Genomic DNA, 22,481 nt, shown 5'->3' with positions numbered 1-22,481 from the left:
GGCAGTGCCAGGATTGTGAGTGATTGCTGAAAATGTTGAAATGTACTCACTCACTTTTTATTATTATTTGTAAATATGTGTACAAATGGTTGGTTTTTTGTACTGTTTTTATCAATAAATCGCAGCAACAAAGGACATACACCCATGTGTGTTGATTTCTCCCTACAGATACACATGTGGTAAATGCAGACTACAGATACCATGGCAGTGCCAGGATTGTGAGTGATTGCTGAAAATGTTGAAATGCACTCACTCACTTTTTATTATTATTTGTAAATATGTGTACAAATAGTTGGTTTTTTGTACTGTTTTTATCAATAAATCTCAGCAACAAAGGACATACACCCATGTGTGTTGATTTCTCCCTAAGATGGCAAACTGAAACACTCCAAGTTGGTGACTTTTGGAGATTTATTTCCCTGGATGATTGAGAATGCATCAAGATGAAACACAAAAGGAAGTGCACAGCTTTTAGCAGCTCCCCCACGCCCTCAATCACACACCCCCACTCCCCTCCCTCCAGAATTCCCAGGTAACGACCTAATATACATATGAATGACTAGCCAATTTAGCTTCCACTTGGCTGAAGCTAAAGCTTAGCTAAAAGCCTACCAGCCATTTGGCAACTCTCCGGGTTTTATAGGTAGAAAAGCCAAATGGCTGGTCTCTGAAAAACTCTGAAAAACTCTGAAAAACTCTCAGAGAGTTTTTCCTTTCCACTGTCCCCATAGGTCTTGCTCATAGGGGGTCATATGACTGTTGGGTTTTTCTCTCTATATATTATTATTATTATTGTAGGGTCTACCTTACAATATAAAGCACCTTGAAGCGACTGTTGTAATTTAGTGCTGTATAAATAAAAATCAATTGAATTGAATTGAATTGAATTGAATTGAATTGAATATCCACTCGTGCCTGCTGCCTCTCACCAAGTGCAACTCTACATTGGAACAAAGTCCAGCTCCTCTTGAGGAGACTGATTCCAAAGCTCAAGCGCTGCATTGTGGTGAGCTCCATCATATCTATCCGGCATATCCCAAGCTCACGTATTACCTCAGGCACCTTCCACACCGATGAGGTGACGTTCCATGTCGCAATGACCAGCGCGGGATTGGCCAGGTATTTTTTTTTGGTTTGTTCATTCAGATGGTTGTTGCAGAACACTAGTTAATGTGTTTCTGTTTCTTTAATTATTCATTTGATTTTTTTTAACAAAACAAAACAAATCAATTACATTACAAATCATTAAAATTTATATATAATTCATATATAATTCACAGGTATACCATTAAATATGCATTTATACAACAAATATAACGTCCAAGTAAGATCACAGTGATAAAAAAGTTGACTGTCACAGTTGTAAATGTTTTCAGGGAACAGATACTTTATAAAGCTGAAATACTGGATTATATAATTAAATTTTGACATATCCATTTTATTATATATGTATTCTGACAGTTTATTGCAGCCTTAAAAAATTCAGAGTACAGTAACTATACTGAACATAGGGTTCTAAAAGTCAGCAGTATAAATTCATTTGAGCTGTTTGACTTCATTTACTCAATATTCAATACTCATTAAGGAAGTCATGATGCATGCTCAATCATCCAGCTAAGCAAATCCCAAAAGGTTGATTCTGTTCATCTGGACGTGTTTTCAGAGGGAGAAATGTTTTGTCACTTATCCAAGCGACTTCTTCAGTCTCCGCTGACTGCAGGTTTCCCGCTCAAACCAGCATTCCTTCCTGTCCAGAATGTGTACATCCTTATCATTGAAAGAGTGTCCACTGGCCTGTAATTGTGAATAGACTGCAGAGTCCTGGCCTGACGAGTTAGCTCTTCTGTGTTTTGCCATGTGCTTAGCCAAATAATTAATTGCCATAATTGCCATGATGTGTAAATCATAGCAATTATCCTGGCACTTAACAGTGTACACTATATTATTCTGTTTGTGCTGGGCAGAGCTAATTCTTGGGGTGGACCAATTTTTGGCGCAGCATGCTTTGGTGTTAGAAATTCACAGAGAAGCAGTGTTTAGAGAAAATGCTTCTCAGCTGTTCTGATACTCCTGGCACATAAGGGATTACTAAGGGTTTCCGCTTAGGCAACAGTTGTGCTTCTTCTCTCCCTGGTCACCTGGAGCTTTCTTTAGGTGCCTTCCCAACTTTGACAAATGTCCAGCTTGGATAACCACATTTACTCAGGGCCTTCTTGATATGATGTCCCTCTGCATCCCTGACTGCTGTATCTGTGGGGATGGTGTTCTCTTGGTGTTGTAGTGTCCTGATGACACCCAGTTCGTGCTGTAGTGGATGATGAGAGTCGAACCTTAAATACTGATCCGTATGTGTTGGTTTATGGTACACATCAACTTTTAAATGTCCCCCATTACTGATGGAAATCTCAGAGTCTAAAGCTAACATATCATTTCATATCCTGCCTGGTGAATTTGATGTCTTTGTCCACCAAATTGATGTGATCAGTGAATTGTGGTACATCCTGAGATTTAATCCTCAACTCATTGTTAGGCAGCTCAAACTCAAACTAAGGACATCTCTTGGATAAGTGACAAAACATTTCTCTCACTGATAACTCTCTGTCCAGAAAAACAGAATCAACTTTTTCAGATTCATAAAGATGGCTGACTATTTGGATGGATACTTCTTTTTTAAAGCTTACCTTAAAAATGTACTGTAGAATTTAGTGAATTATTATTGTAGGGTCTTTACCTTATGATATACAGGGAGTGCAGAATTATTAGGCAAGTTGTATTTTTGAGGAATAATTTTATTATTGAACAACAACCATGTTCTCAATGAACCCAAAAAACTCATTAATATCAAAGCTGAATGTTTTTGGAAGTAGTTTTTAGTTTGTTTTTAGTTTTAGCTATTTTAAGGGGATATCTGTGTGTGCAGGTGACTATTACTGTGCATAATTATTAGGCAACTTAACAAAAAACAAATATATACCCATTTCAATTATTTATTTTTACCAGTGACACCAATATAACATCTCCACATTCACAAATATACATTTCTGACATTCAAAAACAAAACAAAAACAAATCAGCGACCAATATAGCCACCTTTCTTTGCAAGGACACTCAAAAGCCTGCCATCCATGGATTCTGTCAGTGTTTTGATCTGTTCACCATCAACATTGCGTGCAGCAGCAACCACAGCCTCCCAGACACTGTTCAGAGAGGTGTACTGTTTTCCCTCCTTGTAAATCTCACATTTGATGATGGACCACAGGTTCTCAATGGGGTTCAGATCAGGTGAACAAGGTGGCCGTGTTATTAGTTTTTCTTCTTTTGTACCCTTTCTTGCCAGCCACGCTGTGGAGTACTTGGATGCGTGTGATGGAGCATTGTCCTGCATGAAAATCATGAAAATCAGTACTCCACCTCCACCTTGCTGGCGTCTGAGTCGGACTGGAGCTCCCTGCCCTTTACCAATCCAGCCACGGCCCATCCATCTGGCCCATCAAGACTCACTCTCATTTCATCAGTCCATAAAACCTTAGAAAAACCAGTCTTGTGATATTTCTTGGCCCAGTCTTGACGTTTCAGCTTGTGTGTCTTGTTCAGTGGTGGTCGTCTTTCAGCCTTTCTTACCTTGGCCATGTCTCTGAGTATTGCACACCTTGTGCTTTTGGGCACTCCAGTGATGTTGCAGCTCTGAAATATGGCCAAACTGGTGGCAAGTGGCATCTTGGCAGCTGCACGCTTGACTTTTCTCAGTTCATGGGCAGTTATTTTGCGCCTTGGTTTTTCCACACGCTTCTTGCGACCCTGTTGACTATTTTGAATGAAACGCTTGATTGTTCGATGATCACGCTTCAGAAGCTTTGCAATTTTGAGACTGCTGCATCCCTCTGCAAGATATCTCACTATTTTTGACTTTTCTGAGCCTGTCAAGGCCTTCTCTTGACCCATTTTGCCAAAGGAAAGGAAGTTGCCTAATAATTATGCACACCTGATATAGGGTGTTGATGTCATTAGACCACACCCCTTCTCATTACAGAGATGCACATCGCCTAATATGCTTAATTGGTAGTAGGCTTTCGAGCCTATACAGCTTGGAGTAAGACAACATGCATGAAGAGGATGATGTGGACAAAATACTCATTTGCCTAATAATTCTGCACTCCCTGTAAAGCACCTTGAGGCTACTGTTGTTGTGATTTGGTGCTATATAAATAATAATAACAATGAAGAGGCCTGTATAACACACAGATTTTAGGCTGATAGCCATCTTCACATCTTACTTTCAGCAAGAAAGTAAGCATATTACTTTGGTTATTAACCACTAAGGTATTTTCTTTTTTTTAGCTGTAAACTAAAACAAAAACAAACAAAAAAAGAACAGCTACAGGCAAAACTAGGCACAATTTAGCTCTATGACAGTACAGAGAAGCTGCCGTAGCGCAGTTAAAATAATGGCCAGCATATGGATTGACTACACACACACACACACACAGACAGGAATAATTTACCAAAAACATTACATTACAGAGAACTGAACTTTTCTACAAACAGAGAGATCATAATGGAACAGAAACATCATAAGCAAGGATGTTTCTGTTCTTTTTGTTTGTGAATGACCCCTCCAATAAAATGACTAGCTAGTGTTTACAGAAGTGAATATGCATATAACCTCACGTGGTTATTTAAGTTTTGTAATGAGTGCAAAAACAAAAACAACAGCAACAAAATCAACAACAACAATATTATTAATAATAATAATACCAGAAGAAAGGAATATAATAATGTAGAGCGAAAGATGGCTCCTCCTCCCTGAGCCTGGTTCTTCACGAGGGTTCTTCCTGATAAATTGAAGTTTTTCTTTCCCATTGTTGCCAAAGCACATTCTCATAGGGAGTCATATCATGTTGGGGTTTTCAGTGTTTTCTCTCTATTAATGCAGGGTCTTTACCTCACAAACAGCTTGTTCGCCTGGGCCATTCAGGCTGTTAACAAACCCTATCCTCTTACGCTCCACCCCTGCCCACTCACCTCACCAATCTGACCCATGGTCTCAGTAACTTTCATATATTTTGCTTGATTGTATATATTTCTCCTGTTTGTTATTTATTCCTGCTGTTTTACTATTTATATCTTATACCCCCACAGTTGCTATGGAGCACTCATAATTTCGTTGTACATGTAAAATGACAATAAAGGGCCAGAGCACCTCTGACACTTTCTGTGTAATAAGCAGGAATGTAATAACAAGGCAGTGATAACTGATTAAAATGCATCAGGAAGTCTGGAATGAACTGAAAACATGTATGCATACATAGTTGTGGGGAGTCCCCCTTACTGGGGGGGGGGGGGGGGGGGGGGGGGGGCAGGATGACAGACCAGGGGGGAGATATCATCAACCCCGCCCCTGAAATTAGGTACCAAGCCCCAAGTGCGATGGAAGAGGGATCGTTGAGTGCAAGAGGAGGAGCTGACCTGAAAGATAGGATGATGGCGAAGCTTGAAATCTTTTGTAGCCGGTTACCAAGTCTACGTGAAGTACCCTCAGAAGATCTACTAGATGATGTGAATGCAGCACTATGGACCATACGTAGCACCACCATTAACGAGACTAACCAGCTGATCTATACCACGGCAGCAGTGATCTGTGAGATGCATAGCTACAAGTTGAACAGCCACAAGAAGCAGTACCCTCCATGGAGAAGGAGACTAGAGGCCAAGATCAAGGTAGCATGAAGGGAAGTTTGCCAACTATCGGAACTGCAGAAAGGTGCGATGAAGAGGGTGCCTAAGACGTACAGCAAGCTGTCCATACCAGAGGCCATGGAAACTGCCAAGCAACGACTCACAGCCTTGGGAAGCCGCATGAAGATGAAGAGGTACACCAGAGAGATAGAAGGCAGGAGAATCAACCAGCTGTTCTCCACAGACCCATCCCCCATGGCAGGGGAACAACATGAGAACAGCATCACCCAGGCTGGAGAAGGAGCAATACTGGAAGACCATATGGGAGAAGGATGCAACTCATAACAGTAATGGTTAGTGGCTAGTGGATCTAAGAGCAGCCAAGTAGGCATGACATTGTTCATGCCTACTGTTAGGTTTTGTATTGTTGATTCTCATTTATGCTTAGAAATACAGTGGGGCAAAAAAGTATTTAGTCACCCACCGATTGTGCAAGTTCCCCCACTTAAAATGATGACAGAAGTCAGTAACTTGCACCAGAGGTACACTTCAACTGTGAGAGACAGAATGTGAAAAAAAAATCCATGAATCCACATGGTAGGATTTGTAAAGAATTTATTCGTAAATCAGGGTGGAAAATAAGTATTTGGTCAATAACAAAAATACAACTCAATACTTTGTAACATAACCTTTGTTGGCAATAACAGAGGTCAAACGTTTACTATAGGTCTTTACCAGGTTTGCACACACAGTAGCTGGTATTTTGGCCCATTCCTCCATGCAGATCTTCTCGAGAGCAGTGATGTTTTGGGGCTGTCGCCGAGCAACACGGACTTTCAACTCCCGCCACAGATTTTCTATGGGGTTGAAGTCTGGAGTAGGCCTATTTTGTGTTGTTATTGTTGTGTTTGAGTGTGTTTGTGTGAGTGGGTGCGGAGCAGAACACGTGGTCTGTGACACAGGCTGTTGTTGTTATCATGGGTTCCTAAGCAACCAAGAGTGCGTCAGAGGGTGACAGACGTTTATGCTGGACTTTGCTCCTGGCAGCGCAAAGTATTTAAATAAAAGAGAGCGACGGCTCCTTAGCTGCGCGGGTTTCACGCGGAGCTGAGCCGTGCAGTTAATCGCAGGCTTATAAATGGAAGAAATTCAAATGTTAGAAGTTTTCAGAAAACACAACAGCCTTGAAGAGCATGTGGAGAAGGCCAACTAATATGCTGAACCCTGTATGTAACATCTAAAGGTACATGATGGAGACGCTGAATTGAATATGAAAGTGCAAGTCTTTGCCACTGTGGGGCAAAGCACGCAACCACTGTGTGAGGTTGCGTTGCAGTCTCTTCTGAGCTGATGAGCAAGCTACACATTATCAGATCGAGATCTGGCTAAGAACTCATCAAAGAGAGGGAAACAGAACTATGATAACTATGATAACTGGAGTGTGCAGCGTTTCCGTGAGTTCAGCTTCTTCTTTCAGATGTGCAGCAGTTTTTCTGCATCTTGACTCAATTTTGTTTTTAATGTGGGAAATCAAAATTTGGGTTAGCAAACCAGAGGAAAAGAAAACTGACTGCATAAGTGGGAAAATTGTGAAGGGGTCTGAAACACTGCAAAAAGAAACATACAAAATCACACACACAAGCAGAACATGCATTAACCCTACTAACACAAACACAAGAGAGCTCATGAAGATTAGACAACATCTTAAGCATGTGAGTCTGTTTATCATCTTGTCCAAGTCACTTAGTGTGATGCAAAGACCAGTGGACTCATAGCACATTAGTTAAGAAATGATCAAATAATAGCAGAGAAATGTGTAGGAAAGGCAGCTTTAAGAACATGTCCTGCTGGAGATGCAGCTCCACAGACATGCATTAGACCTGCCTAATAACACAAACACACATGCAATGAAGATCAGCTTGTTATCTTTCATCAGTGTTAAAATAGTGTGAATTTAACAGACACTTGTTATCAAATGCTGAATTTATCCAGTGCTCACAATTAACTCTCTAGGTTACAGGACAACAGTTTAACTTTTGTGGGAAAAAAGATTCTGGTTTGACCAACCAGTGATCAGACAATAAATTTAGTTGTTAATATAGTAAATTGGGAGATGCTTCCTGCTTGATTGATGCAGCACAAGTAATTTACTGTATAAAGGAAACTGACTATTGTGATACTATTTTGAACATGCATTTCTGTTGTCCTGTCAATTTAGTGGGTTAATAGCTGATATGCAAATTTGTTGATCGTTCTTAGATTAAGGTGACTGAATTCTAGCACAAGTGAATGGGATGTGTTGGAATTTGTTGTGTGTTGAGTGGAGACTCTAAAACACTGAGTTTCCTGTTTTGATGTGCGAGTGAATCCTGCACCCAGATACACAACTCTGAATACGTCAGAACAAACTTCTTTTGTGAAGTGCATGACAACATGTCACATGTTTTATGATGAAGGGAAAAAGGAAAACTGAATAAAATGGGTCTGTGGCCTAAATGAGTGAAGAGCACAGACCTGGGGACTAAACTCATAGCTAATAAGACATTAGGCTTATGTTGTGTGTTGTGCAGCTGATGGTTGGTTTGGAGTGAATCTAGCTGATGAGTTTTCTTTTGTTGTGAAGTTGAGCCTGCCAATTAGTATGATGGTATGATAAATCATGCTAATGGTGTGATTTACCCTCCTAAGATGAGGGGCTTGTGTCATGACTTAACAAGGCCTTTTTATTTTGATACTTTCACAGTGCACTGAAAGTTTTGTTCGATAATCTCTGTTTGAGCAGATCTGCACGTCGGGAATGAAAAGTGCTACACGTCGTCGAGAAAATTGTTGCAAGTGAGCTTCTCCACATTAAAATGGGCTCAGGAGAAAGCCACTTATTTGGGACAATTAGAAAATGAGAGTCCCTGCCCAAAAGGATTCAGCGAGGTAATCCGATCTAAAGTTCTTCTTTTTCTTTTTGAAATGACGTCATTTTGCTGAGAGTGGAAACTAAATGCGACGATAGGTTCCACTATCAGCAAAGAAAGAATGAATGCATGAATGAATGAGTGACAGGGAAAAAAAGCTGACAAAAGCTGACAGAAGCTGAAAAGACTTTACTGATGTAACACTACTGTGTGAAGTTAACCCCCCCCCCCCCCCCCTGACAAAGGTGCAGATGAATCTATGTGTGTTTCTTTTTACAGGAGCAGAAAGATGACAGCAACATTCAAGGTTGCGTGATGATTTAACCTTTTAAATGCCACTTTCTGTGTCTGTGCATCTACCAGGGGTGTTATTCACTACCTTGTGTTGCTCACAGAGGCAACTGTGACAAAGTGTGTATACATCTGCGCAGCGCTAACATTTACATTTCTTTTCTACAGCATTACAGTTCTTCATGTGGTTTGATCATGTGATTTATAACATGACAACTGGCTAATGTTTTTCTAGTACAGGATTTCTTGGTTTATGTGTGAAGAAAACTGTGTTTACAGGTTATGAGTTGGTGATGCTGTTACACTGTGTTTTTGGGAAAATGTGAAGGTTACTTTGACAATGTGAATAACATGTGAGAAATTAGTGTCACTTCTTTCCACAGCTATGGTTGGCTAACTTTATGGTCTTTTTATAGCACCTCTGGAACCTGTCGGCCTGCACCTGGTCATCTGGATGATCTATGTGTGTTGCTAATGTTTGTTTTTTCTAAAAGTGCATGTAGAGGATTCAGCAGAAGCGGACAGGTGACATGAGAAAAACAAATAAGAGATGCGGTGTTTATGGAATAGTTTAATATGGGGCTCATTAGCTGGCCACTATTGAGCTCCTAGTGATACATGAGTGGAGTGACTTTGCTTAAGAGAAGTCACCGATTCCATTAATGTTAACTAAACACATGGGATGATCCATGTCTGAGGCGAATTATGGAAATAATTGTAGTTTACTGATTTGAGAAAACCTGCACATGATATTTGTCTTGCTGATGTTGAATGCTTTATTACTCTTATGATACAATTGTTTACAAGTGTGAAGTTTGATTTCACTTCCAGATCTTGTTTTCCAGGCCATGATGGTGTGTATGCAGGCTCCTGGCAGAGCCAGGTGTTAAGTAAACTTAATAGGCAAAACACGCTAACATCTTTTATTGCAGGGTTACGGAGCTACTCCGGAGGAGACACCCTGATGTTGCCTGGGACATGATCTAGCTAACCTTTTTCTTTAAGACAGGAATCTAGGTTTGATGAGTTGACTCATGGGAGTGTCCATGCGTCAAGAGGAGGGGTCCAGGATTAACATTAAACAATGTTTTCTATTATTGTTGCAGTGATTTGTGTGATTAACAGTTCATTTACAGGTATTAAACCTATGCAAGTGGTGCATCCAGGTTCAGATGAGGCTTTGATGGCCTATAAGTGAAGTTCACTGAACTAAAGAATGTGGTTTGATGATTGTTGACATGCTCTCCAAATAGAAGTTTTTCCTCCTAGTAAGGGAATACAGGTGCAGCAGTCTGCTGAAAGGGATCGCCTGAGAAATCTTCAGAGGCCCAGTGAGAAGCAAGAACCATTCCAGGCATAGCTGACAGCCCAGGCAGTGGTTGAGGTCAAAGGTCGAGCTGGTTGGAGCCCATCGTGAGATCAGATTCCGGAGCCACAGCAAGGACCATGAAACTGCGTGGGAATGAGAGCTGTGCCAAGGGGGCTTTCCAGAGGCCAACAGAGGAGATTGTGGACAACAGACGGGCACCTGAAGAATGAGGGGAGCGTGCCAAGCTCCATCGACAGCGCAGAAGGAGTTTAAGGATGGCATCATGATTCTGTGAAAAGCACAGGAACTGGAAGCTATGGTGGTGATGACAGCAGTTTCCTATGAACATCACCTAATGCTGTGTCACTGTACTGTGCATACGATGACACTCTGAAGACTGCTGGGATCATAACAGCAGTAAGATAACTGGACCCAGCACCCTTTCCACAGAGGGGTTTTTCTGCAGAGGATGGACAGTAGAAGAGTCATAAGTATTCCCATCGCAGGACGAAGGCCTGAAGTGAGGTGATGGGGGTTGGTAGAGGCCATAAAACTAGAGTGCCGAAGAGGTCTGCAGCTTTGGAGATAGCTGAGACCCATGTTGACAAACAACAAAACTAACTGGTATGTTTGAATGTTTATTCTACATACATTTGGACTCTGGTCCTATGGTCAATGATGGAAACAACTGGAAGAGACATTTATGACGCCCTGCAGAACTTAAACCACTCTGCAGAGAGACGTGATTTGCACGCCCAGGGGAGCACCAACAAGCTGGGATGTTTTTGAAAATGTTAATTTCTCCTTTGACCATTAACAATTCATTTGTTTGCTCATAGGATGCAAGCTCATAACCGCAGAAAATTGTCTAGAAACTATTATGTGTACTGGGTTTCTTGCTAAAGCAGCCCCAAACAAAATTTGCAGACCTGCTGAATACAGGGAGTGCAGAATTATTAGGCAAATGAGTATTTTGTCCACATCATCCTCTTCATGCATGTTGTCTTACTCCAAGCTGTATAGGCTCGAAAGTCAATGAGGAATGGGATAACTGCTAATACATTTGTTAAACTGTGTACTTTTACAGTAATTTAGGGTGATTGACATATGCTGAGTATAAAAATGTTTGCATTGACACTGTCAGACATGAGGTGATCATAACTGGGAACTTTTCTAGCATAAAGGTCAAAAAGGGGGGAATGTTAGGTTTTGTATTATTGATTGTGATTTCTGCTTAGAAATATCTACTTATTAGAGCTGGGCGATAGAACGATAACGATATGTATCGCGATATAACTTTTACTCGATAGAGAAATTAAGCTATCGCGATAGACTTCGCCGCTCTTGTCCTCAAAAAAAAAAAAAGAAAAGAAAAGGTCAGCCAATCCAAATTAAGTAGCGCAGAGCCAAACCAATCACAGCCGCAGCGTCACGTCGCGTGACTTGTTACGTACAGCACAAGTGCCAAGCAGCACGTGTGTTTGTTTGGGAAGCAGCCAGCGGGTAATGGAGCCAGCGCGTAATGGAGGAAATGAGTGTGCCGACTAGAAAAATCAACCGAGCGTGACCGAAGAGAAAACAGATGATGGTTCCAATGCCGGAGAGATTGTCAAACGGAAGAGCCATAGAAGTTCCGTAGTGGCTATTTCGGCTATTTCAAGTCTGACAAAAAATAGAGTAGCGTGCACTGTAAATTGTGCCGAAAGCAACTCTGGAAATACAATAAACTGGTGCATGCGTCACACTGTGCGCCACGTTATTGTTTCGGTGAAATGAATTTCTACAATACTGTTACTGTTAATTCTACTCTCTGCAGTGTTTAAATGCTTACATATACACACAGTTACTGTCCCTCCACACATACGACTCGGTTCTGCTTCTATGCCCCAGCTTTGTTTACTTTTTCCCACCGAGGCTTCTAGACTTCTGATTGGCCAACATTTCGGCACGGTTAGGAATCTAGCGCCACCTGCTGCTTTGGCATGTTCATAGCAGCGTTTTCCTTCAGTTCTGCCTTTATGTGTGGACGGGATTATTTTTTAAAACGAAAACAGAAAATCTCAGTTTTCAAAAACACCCGTGTACGTGTGGACGTAGCCTCAGTCTCTGACTGGAAGCGCTAATTCGTCATTCGGCTTTTGTCAGACTAAAGTAACTGTTAAAACTGTTTGAAAAGCTAAGCTATACAACAAGGAGAGATTGAGAATTTCCTTTTAGTTCTCAGTTTATTTGATATTGACAAAAGTTAGTCAGTTTTGTCTGTTCTTCTGTAAAACAAACTAAGATTTATTTTTAGAATTAATATTTTGTTTCTAAGTGGAATTGACAATTTAGTCTGTTTTGTTTGTTCTATTTTGAAACTTAAACGCTTTAGCGGCTGCCTTTTGTGTAGTTTGCAATATTTGCCTTTATTTATCTGAAAAAGTCTCATGTTCTTTAAGTACATCTACCCTGTTGAACTTATTATGGGAAATAAATATTTAAATAAAAACAAGCTGCTGATTATTTCACATTTTACTTGTGAGCAACGGCACATTTAAATCTTACAAATATAGTTATTTGGCTTATATCGTGATAGATATCGTTATCGCCTGAAATGAAAAAAACATATCGTGATATGAAAAAATCTCATATCGCCCAGCTCTACTACTTATATATGCTTAGAGTTTTATAATTAGTTTTAGATTGGTAGAGGTTTGATCCCTAATAGTCTTCAAACTTTGTGTGCATTCCAGAGCACTCTGGGAGCATGGGAAGAGGTCGCACCTTGTGTTATTGTTTTATGGTAGGATAAATGTATCTATATCTGTTTTAGGCTAAGTGCCTTCTGTTTAGATGAACTGCTGGACTTCCAGACCAGCAGGTTTAGGGAAGTCATTTATGGGGTCACACTCTGACCCCACACACACACACACACACACACACACACACACACACACACACACACACACACACACACACACACACACAGGCAAGGTACTCTTTGTTTGTATGTAGACGTCATATGTTAATGAAGCTATGTATATTCATGTAACCTCAATAAAAGAGCAGTGTTACGGGGGAGCGGACGAGAGCAACTGGGGTCAAGCGAAGGAACGGCGTTTGTCCGGTTCTCTCCCGTGCATGAGAAACATGAAGAACTTTGCCTACTTCGTGTCTTGCTTGCTGTGTAATTATATTGTCTTCAACGTTCCAGCGAATAGGTTCAAGCTACAAACCTATCACCTACTCGCCTGAAGAAACTGACTGCGCTCCATGAGAGTCTGGCAGCACAGATGAACCAGCTGCTAGAAAGACACCCAGAATGGCTAACCAAAGGCTGGACAGTCCTGATCCTCAAGGACACCCAGAAGGAACCATCCCCATCCAACTACTTGCCAATAACCAAGGAGATGCTCTGTCCCCACTGCTGTTCTGGATAAGCCTGAACCCCCTCAGTGAGATCATTGACAAGACTGTCAGCCACATCCTCTACATGGATGACATCGAGTGAACGAGACATCGATTCACACAACCAGGATCTACAGCAATGTTGTTCAGATTGGAGAAGTGTAGTCGGATGATGACAAAGACAGGGAAGGCAGTCAGATCTGAGAGGATCGAACTACCAGAAGGCAACATTGTAGACATCTAGAACAGTTACAAATACCCGGGAATCTTACAGGCAAATAGGAACCACGAAGAGGCTGCTAGGAAAGCTGCAACCACCAACTACCTGCAGAGGGTCAGACAAATTCTGAGGAGCAGCAGCATCAGGAAGAAGGAACACGAGAAGCTGGAGGAGTACCAAGGGCTCAGAGAAGAGCTTGAGAAGATGTGGAGGGTGAAGGTAACAGTGGTCCCAGTGGTAATCAGAGCAGTTGGTGTAGTGAAAATTAAGCTAGGCAAATGGCTCCAGCAGATATTAGGAACAACATGTTGCTTAGGCTGCTGCCCCCGCGACCCGGCCTCGGATAAAGCAGATGAAGATGGATGGATGGAACATGAGAGATCTCTGTCCAGAAGAGCGCAGTCCTAACAGTCTGCCCGCAGGTCTATATAGCATTATAGCTATCGCCACCCAGTGAATTTGTGGGGTGTTGCACTCCCTACAACCATGAATTAGACAAGCAGGAGAACATGGATGGCATTTTATTTTGTTTACAGGACATTTTTTACAGGACATTTTAAACATGTGTTCCACTTCAGTTATCATTACTATAGTATTAAATTCCTGCTTATTACCAGAGATGGGCAGTAACGCGTTACAAGTAACGCGTTACTGTAATCTGATTACTTTTTTCAAGTAACGAGTAAAGTAAGGGATTACTATTGCAAAAACGGTAATTCGATTACCGTCACTTTCCCATAGGAATGCTGCGTTACTGCGTTACTAAAACCGTGATTTTTTTGCGAGAATGTCTCACGACAGTGACGTAAGCGAGTGCGCTGTTAGTGACAACAGCTGTGTGCAGATCAACAATGGATCACATATCGATTGTGGGTGATAGTATGAGCATGCAGCGTTTAAAGCGTGGAAGTACTGACCTTACTTTGAGTTTGATTCCATAAAAAATGACAAAAACATTAGCGTCTATCGTGCGTGGGAAGAAAACTTCTTTTTACAGCGAAAAAAACCCCTAAACTTCCAAGCAAGCACCGAGTGCGCAACGACGTAATGGGAAATTCACAGAGAAACTCGCGGATTCTTCCATTGACCGCGGCACACCTGCACCAGGGTAAACCTCCGCCTACCTCAGTCCTGCTTTACAGGTGAAAATAGAGCAACAGGACCGCTGAGTCTTTGACTTTATTTATGTTCTGCTGTGTTTTGCATCTATTTGAAAGACTGAGTGTAAACACAAAAAATATTTTATGTGCTGGAATGTGTAGAAAATAGGTTTAAATGTTAAACTAATTTATTCAACTCAGAGAATGTTGCATATAATTACATTTTTGCTTGATGCATAAAGTTAAAAGATTAAAACTGATAAAACAAGTTTAAAAAAAGAGACTTTTCCATTTGATTACATTTTGTATGATGGATTATGCAGAAAAAGTAGAATTGGGCTGAAAGATCTATCGCTTTATCACCTCTTCAGGTTGTAAATCGTGTTTTTAAAAAGTAACTAAGTAACTAAGTAATTAATTACTTTTGAAAATAAGTAATCAGTAAAGTAACGGGATTACTTTTTGGGGAAGTAATCAGTAATTAGTTACTGATTACTTTTTTCAAGTAACTTGACCAACACTGCTTATTACACAGAAACGGCCAGAGGTGTTTCTTAGTAGTCATCACTTTAATTCTTGTTTCTGCCTTGATACCCCTACTATTACCACTTATATCCAAGCTGTGTTTCCACATTATTACCCACAGTTTTTGGGCCTTGTCATCAGATTACGTATATTTCAGTATAACTAACTGTGACCACTGTTGCTACCACAATATTACTTGGATATTAAGTGGTTATTACTTTGGTCATTGAGTGGTAATAACTTTTTGTTACACATTATTGCAGCCTTGTTTCTACGTTTTTAACCTACTATTACCACTTTATTACCAAGCTGTATAAGAAAGTGCTGCCGAATTAGGGTAGACTGTGGGACTCCTGTGTCAGCTGATGGGTACTGATAGGGCCAGCAGAATACAGCTTTGACAATCATCTTTGCAAAAACACATATTCCATATTCCAGTCTACATGGTGACATGGTGATGTCACGAAAACTGTCAGATAGTGAGGTAAAAGCAGTTTTCCGCACACAGAGTGCACATTTGGGATAGGATGTTGTTGACCTCAACTGAGGACAAAAAAAAAATACTTAAAGGAATTTGCCCAGATCCAAGATCTTTTGCAGCAGAGTAAAAAAGAGCCATCAAGCTGAACAAATAATCCTACTGAATTAGACTAGACTGTGGGACTCCTGTGGCAGTTGATGGGTACTGATAGGCCAAGCAGAATGCAGCTTTAGACAGTCATCTTTGCAAAAACGAATGTTCCATATTCCAGTCTGCATATTCCGGGGTGATGCCATGAAAACTGTCAGATATTTAGCGAGGTAAACGCAATTTTCTACCTTCACTTTGTACTGTAGGAATTAGGTGTTGTTGACCTTAACTAAGGACATAGTTGGAGAGTGGAAAAAATATTTAAAGGAATTTGAACATGTTTTCTGTTCAGGAAGCAGAGCAGAAGACTTGGGGGTTAGCTCGCCAATCTCTGTGGATAAGGTCACTGAGGTAAGTCAAAACTCTGGAAAGGATAAGATTTACCCCAAGTTCCTTAAAGCTCTGGATGTTGTGGGGCTGTTCAACTGGATATCTCTCTGCAATACTAGGACAGAGCCTCTTGGTGACAAGGGTCATATTCAAGAAGGGAGACTGAAGGGTGTGGTCGAGCTTTGGGGTACTGCCCTCCTCAGGCTACCTTAGAGGTAGTGGAAAAATTCAGGATGAATATTGTGGTTTTTGCTCTGATTATGTAACATTGGATATACTGCCAATTTTGTTCATGACTTTAATGAAGAAAATTTCTGTAATAAACGGATTCACATTTGTCTGTCTTGGGCTCATGTACCTGCATGGTGTTGATGGTGTGGTCCTGTTGACTTCATTGAGTATTGACCTGCAGTCAGCACTGGAGCAGTTTGCAGCTGACTGTGAAGCAGGAGGGATGAGAGATGACAAAGGCTATGGTTATCAGCCAGAAAAGGGTAGAATGCCACTGGGGAAATGAGGGATGAGTTTCTGTCTCAAGTGGAGGAGCAAGTATGTCAGGTTCATATTCAAATTCCTGTTGTTATGGCCATGGTTATGATCAAAAGAATAAGATCACAGATACAAGCCTTAGATGTGAGTTATTTGGGAGCTTCACAGTGAAGACCTGCTGTTTCTCCCGTAGGAAGGAGTCAGTTGAGGTGGTTTGGGTTTCTGAGTATAATGCATACATTCGGAACTCCATGATGTCCCACCACAGGAACATGTGGTGGTGGATGGGGAGATTAAGATTGGGTCATCTCTTCTTAGACTGTGGCTTGGATCCAGATAAGCAGAGAAAATGGGTGGATGGCTTATTAATTTACAGAATCTGATTTCTTACCAAACACCATCAAATAATAATTCTGGTCAGTTTGAACAGAAGTACTTATCATCTAATGTCAATCTGCTGCCTGGGTCCAGTGTGTTAAATATGTGCGGAGAATGCATGTGTACATTACAGTACAATGTGTTTATGTGTTTGTAAAATATGTAAGGCTGTTTTTACAATTATATTATATGATGTTAGAATAAAAAATGGTATCAATATGAATCTGTTATAAATCAGAGAGAACAATAGATTTTTACATTAAACGAGAATACAAACAATAAGCAACACTTAAAGCTGAGATAAGTGGAAGCACCTCTTTTGGATCATAGTCATAAAAATTTACCAAAAAACACTATCTCCAGGAAGACTAACACAGAGCCCAGAATAGTACATGCAATGTCTAATGAGCTTCTGCAATACAGAAGTCTTAGTTGTACCTTCTGTTCAGAAAGAACATGCATCAGGACATGTTTTATAATTAATTCAAGTCAGTGCATTTCTTTAAACTACAACATATTAAAAAAGAAAAAAAGGAGTCTGGCCTGTCCTGATCCAACACTAGAAATCCAAACCTTCATTGTTAAAGCAGGTTGTTAAGAGTTTGTTTCTTTATTTTTATGTGTTCCAGTGAGCAGATTACAAAGAATAACTAACCCTTAAAGAAGCATATGTATTCCTTCCTGATTTTTTACAATAGAACTGAATTTCAAAACATAAGCGGGGAATAAATGTCTTGGAATTGTGCTTTTGAATGCTACCATCAAAACATGTTATAGCCTTACAATAACTGACAACATTCTGAACATGTACAAACAGGACCAAGTTCAAAGGGACTCATGTAGATAACACCATAGTGAGTGGATGAACATGTGATTTATGGCAGTACATTAGAAGGAAGGGTTTAACATGCCAAATGTCCCCATTTTTTTAAAAAAATCACTCAAATGTCACATGACTCAAACGGAAAATTCACTTTTCTTTTCTGTACGTACAACGATTGCATAACATTTATTTAAAAAAAAACAACAACCTCACATTTTTTAAAAATTCACATAAAAAAACCCCCAAAATATTTCTAATGCTGTATTGGTCCTGTGAGGCTTCTGAGCTATGTTAGCTTTCAAACCCCAACCCACACTGATTTCTGAGTTCGGATGATGGTACGCTTCAGCTTCATTTCAAATCATGAAGGGAATATGTACAAGGACAGAAAAGACAAAACAGAGATCATAGATGGAACACATCTTTTATGGTAATAATGTGGAGCACAGGACCTCTATGTCCTACAGAAACCCAGAGTGTATAAACACCAATATCTAAACGGGACATGATACCTAATTTCTTGCAAAGACTTCCATAAGAGCCACAGCATAGCTATTTAGTTCTGAGGCTTGGTGCTTATAGCTTTAATGGCCAATCTGAACGATTTTCCTCTCAGAAGCAAAGACAGAAATGCACTTATGGTGCCAGAATCCTAAACAGAATCCTAAACATTGCACAACTATACCATTATATTTTCCCAAACCATGGGTAGTCTGATTTACCACTCAAAACCTAATCATATTTTAAATCATGTCAGTCAGTGGTTGTAGACTTTTTCAGTAATGATTTACGAAATTGGAAATTACGGCTTTTCAAAGTAAGCCTCATATTCATTTATTGTGGCCTCTTAGATCACCCATCTGTTGACAGATTTAATCCACAGATAAACTATTCTAAGTTCTCCAAGACACTCTGATAGTATTCATCTATGATGCATCATTAAAACTTCACATGCCCATGCCTAGCAGCGTGGATCAGTTTAGAAGTGCAATGCATGTGAAGAGGAATGCAAGAGAATGGAGTTTCTCCTTAAACAACTGAATACTGCTCTCAAATCCAAAAATGAATCTTAGCTGACTGCTTTTAATTTGAAACTCAACTTTATGGAAGCACATCGAAGTCCATCCATCCATGTGTCCAAAAAAAAAAAAATCAGGATCATAAGTTCGGTTCTGAAATGCCATTCAAATGTTAACTGTTTTTTTTTTTAAACAAAAGAAAAAAAATGAAATAACCATTGGGCTATAACCATGCCCTGGAGTGAGGCCTGGGGAGGGTGATGTCTTGTTCACAGGCCAAAGCCCCTGGTGCCAGTCGAACCAGTCTATATGTATCTTGTCGACTTGGAGAAGACATTGTTTAACAAAAAAAAAAAGAAAGACAACAAGAAACAAACAAACAAAAAACGACTATTATAGAAAGTCCCTATTTGGTCACTGTTCAAACCACAGTGAGGACTTGGTTACAATGCTGGCAGTAAGTCTATTTCAAATTTTTATGCACAGGCTTCCATTGTGGTGGCTTCAGGATATTGTCTGTGCTTTTTTGCAGTTGATGTGGTTCTGTTGGCTTTATCATGTGGTGGCCTATAGTTCACACTGGAGCAGTTTAGACACCAAAAGGTACTAGCTTAAGTGGTTTGGGCATCTGACTAGGATACCTCCTGAGCAAGTCTTTTGGGTATGTTCTACTGGGAGGAGGCACTGAGATAAACCCAAGACACACTACAGACATTAGGTCTCTCAGCTGGGCTGTAAATGCCTTGGTTTTCCCCCAGAGGAGGTGGCTGGGGAGAGAGCAATTTGGTCTTGGCCCTAGTTGGTTGCACTGTCCTTACAGAGATATATTTTTAGACAACTGAAAAACACCCTACATTCTGATCTGAAATATATGAAATTATACCATAAGTTATGGGCTGCATTATCAAGTACTACTCAGTTTCTTAATGAGAAAACATCTGAATGACATACTAATTATGTGAATTTACTTTTGGGCAAGAATAATCATTTGTTTTCTCACAATAAGTGGATGTGAGTCTCCTAATTATGAAAGCAATAATTTGTGCATTTTATATATATCCAAGAAAGTTACACTGTAGGCGGTCAAGCTCAAGACATCATACACAGAGTTTAATGTTAAAGGCTAAACTTTGGTGTCAAATGTAATACATGCTATGCTTAATAAAGGGATATGTATCATCGGTTTTTATCAGCCAAGCCTGTTGAACACATAATTAACAAGATTTGTATTATTTTTCATATTCTGAAAATGACTTGAAAAGCACTCCTCTACATACGGCCTTTGTTAGGTTGCAAAACATAGAGACATTTGAATTGACATTTTAAAATTTCTAGATTTCAAAATCTGCAGGACATTTGAATGTTATTTTAAATCACTTTGATGATAGAATAATAATTGGTTATTGGTAGCACTTGCTGGGAAGCTATAACTCAAGTAATGTTGAGTCACTAAATACAGTGTTAGTAGTTCAGTTGCGACATCATTTAGAACTATCTTCTGGCAAGACACTAAATCCCAATTTGCTTCTGTTGGCAAGCCAGTGCCTATAGCTCTCAGTGGTATGTGAGAATAAGAAACATTGAAAAGCAATTTGTTTAACAGCTATGATTTAAAAGTGCCAAATGAAAGAGCAGTCTTTTTTTCTTAAAAGAAAAATATATACTGATATGTACAAGACAACAACTGGGTGTAAAAGGTATTTCTCTTGAACAATTTTCTATAAAACATGAAAACTTGTAAACCTTTAACCCCAAAACACATGTACAGAACCGAGAATCATATCTGCAAGTTTCGTATCACAGTTTCCGCAGTAAATGGGACAGTGAGATAAATGATATCTCTCTCTCTCTCTCTACACACACACACACACACACACACACACACACACACACACACACACACACACACACACATATATATATGTATGTATATGTGTGTGTGTGTGTGTGTGTGTGTGTATATATATGTATGTATATGTGTGTGTGTGTGTGTGTGTGTGTGTGTGTGTGTGTGTGTGTGTGTGTGTGTGTGTGTAGAGAGAGAGAGAGAGAGAGATATATATGTATTTGGCACCTGTTGTTGCTGGTAGTAGAAGTGTGTTCATCTACATTGTAGCTGAATAATATAAGGGTCATAGTTAGCCAATGCTTCCTTATTCAAATTCACACCATACAATCTATGTAAATGTTCAGTTACCTGTACCAAAAACTGGGTTTGATCTGACAAAAAGTTCTGATTTGCAGCTTTACATAGTTAAGAAACTTTACATAGTTACGAAAAATGCCACAATTACTGTGGTACAGAGGTAGCAGTAAGGTGAAGGTGGCAGCTATAAATAAATATGCTCAACTTAACGTATAAGTTGTAATTTGCACCAGCCAGTTCATTGAGTCCTGCTATGCTGTTTTTAATATCATCGTTCACTGTGACAGCAGGTTCCTTGCATAAAATTCAAAATGCAAGGCCAATTTTAGGACATTAATTCTTAAGAATAACTTAAGTTGCTGGTAGTGGAGAGAGTGGAAGAGTGATGGAACATTAACAAGACACGTGACTGTACTGTAGTAATTTGACAGTTAGATGCCTGTGATTATGTCCAACAGCCCCCCAAAAAGACTGTTACCTGAATATACAGCAGCTTCAAGAAAACTACTCAACATCTGTGCTGTGCTGCATACTGATGGAAGCCTTTGGAGAGTGTTTGGAAGGAGGAAAAGTGAATCTGAGGTTCAACTGAAGTCACAGTGTATGTGTTCCTCAATGCATGGTTACTGGCAGCTGGACTTCCTGTAGTGAACAGTCTTTGTGCTTCTGGTCTATGAGATCACACTTCCACAGAGGTGATCTGGTTCATCTGGGCCCTCATTGACTGGATGCTGTTCAGGATCTTCTTCTGGTGACCAGCCAATGTCACTCCCACTCGGAGGATATCCCTGAAGATAAATCATACGCCATCATTACACCCAGCTATACCACAGGAGTAACAGTTGACATTTCAGAAGGCATTCTGGCTTGTGGATACTGACAACCAAATCTAAATGACAACTTTTGTGTATATTATAAAATTGTACAAAGTTGGTTAAAAAAGTTCAGGCACTTAGTCCATAATCGATCATGAAATTTACCAGTCTTCCTTTAAATCTGCAACACTTTAAGCAACAGTTACTTTCACATTTCTCAGTGCAAGTCCACTTGCGCTTGTGTCTCTGTGACACACATTTGGTCTCCTCTAGCATGTAAAAAAACCTCTTCAACTTAATTTTTCATTTCGGGAACATGGATAACTAGTATGGTAACTAGTATGATAAGTAGTATGATAACTAGTATGGCAGCAGCCTCCCTACAGTAAGGGAGGCTGCTGGTGTGGCCAAAAAAACTCTGGGCTTTGAA

At 40.1% G+C, this 22,481-nt stretch overlaps 1 protein-coding gene across 3 annotated transcripts in view; it reads right to left on the bottom strand.

The window, feature by feature from the left end:
* Window positions 1–12,994: 12,994 nt before the first annotated feature.
* LOC101473498 (ephrin type-B receptor 2) overlaps window positions 12,995–22,481 on the bottom strand; it is a 95,438-nt gene continuing 85,951 nt past the window's right edge. For all 3 annotated transcript variants that reach the window (XM_004570915.3, XM_076878704.1, XM_076878705.1), the window contains one exon: window positions 12,995–22,024. In XM_004570915.3, the coding sequence (XP_004570972.3) occupies window positions 21,916–22,024 (109 nt within the window). In that variant the 3' untranslated portion in view covers window positions 12,995–21,915. The remainder of the gene's footprint in view (window positions 22,025–22,481) is intronic.

The sequence above is a fragment of the Maylandia zebra genome, linkage group LG20 (genome assembly GCF_041146795.1).
Source record: "Maylandia zebra isolate NMK-2024a linkage group LG20, Mzebra_GT3a, whole genome shotgun sequence".
NCBI lineage: Eukaryota > Metazoa > Chordata > Actinopteri > Cichliformes > Cichlidae > Maylandia > Maylandia zebra.
The sequence above is the reverse complement of the archived record's forward strand: the minus strand, read 5'-3'. Positions and strand labels throughout refer to the sequence as shown.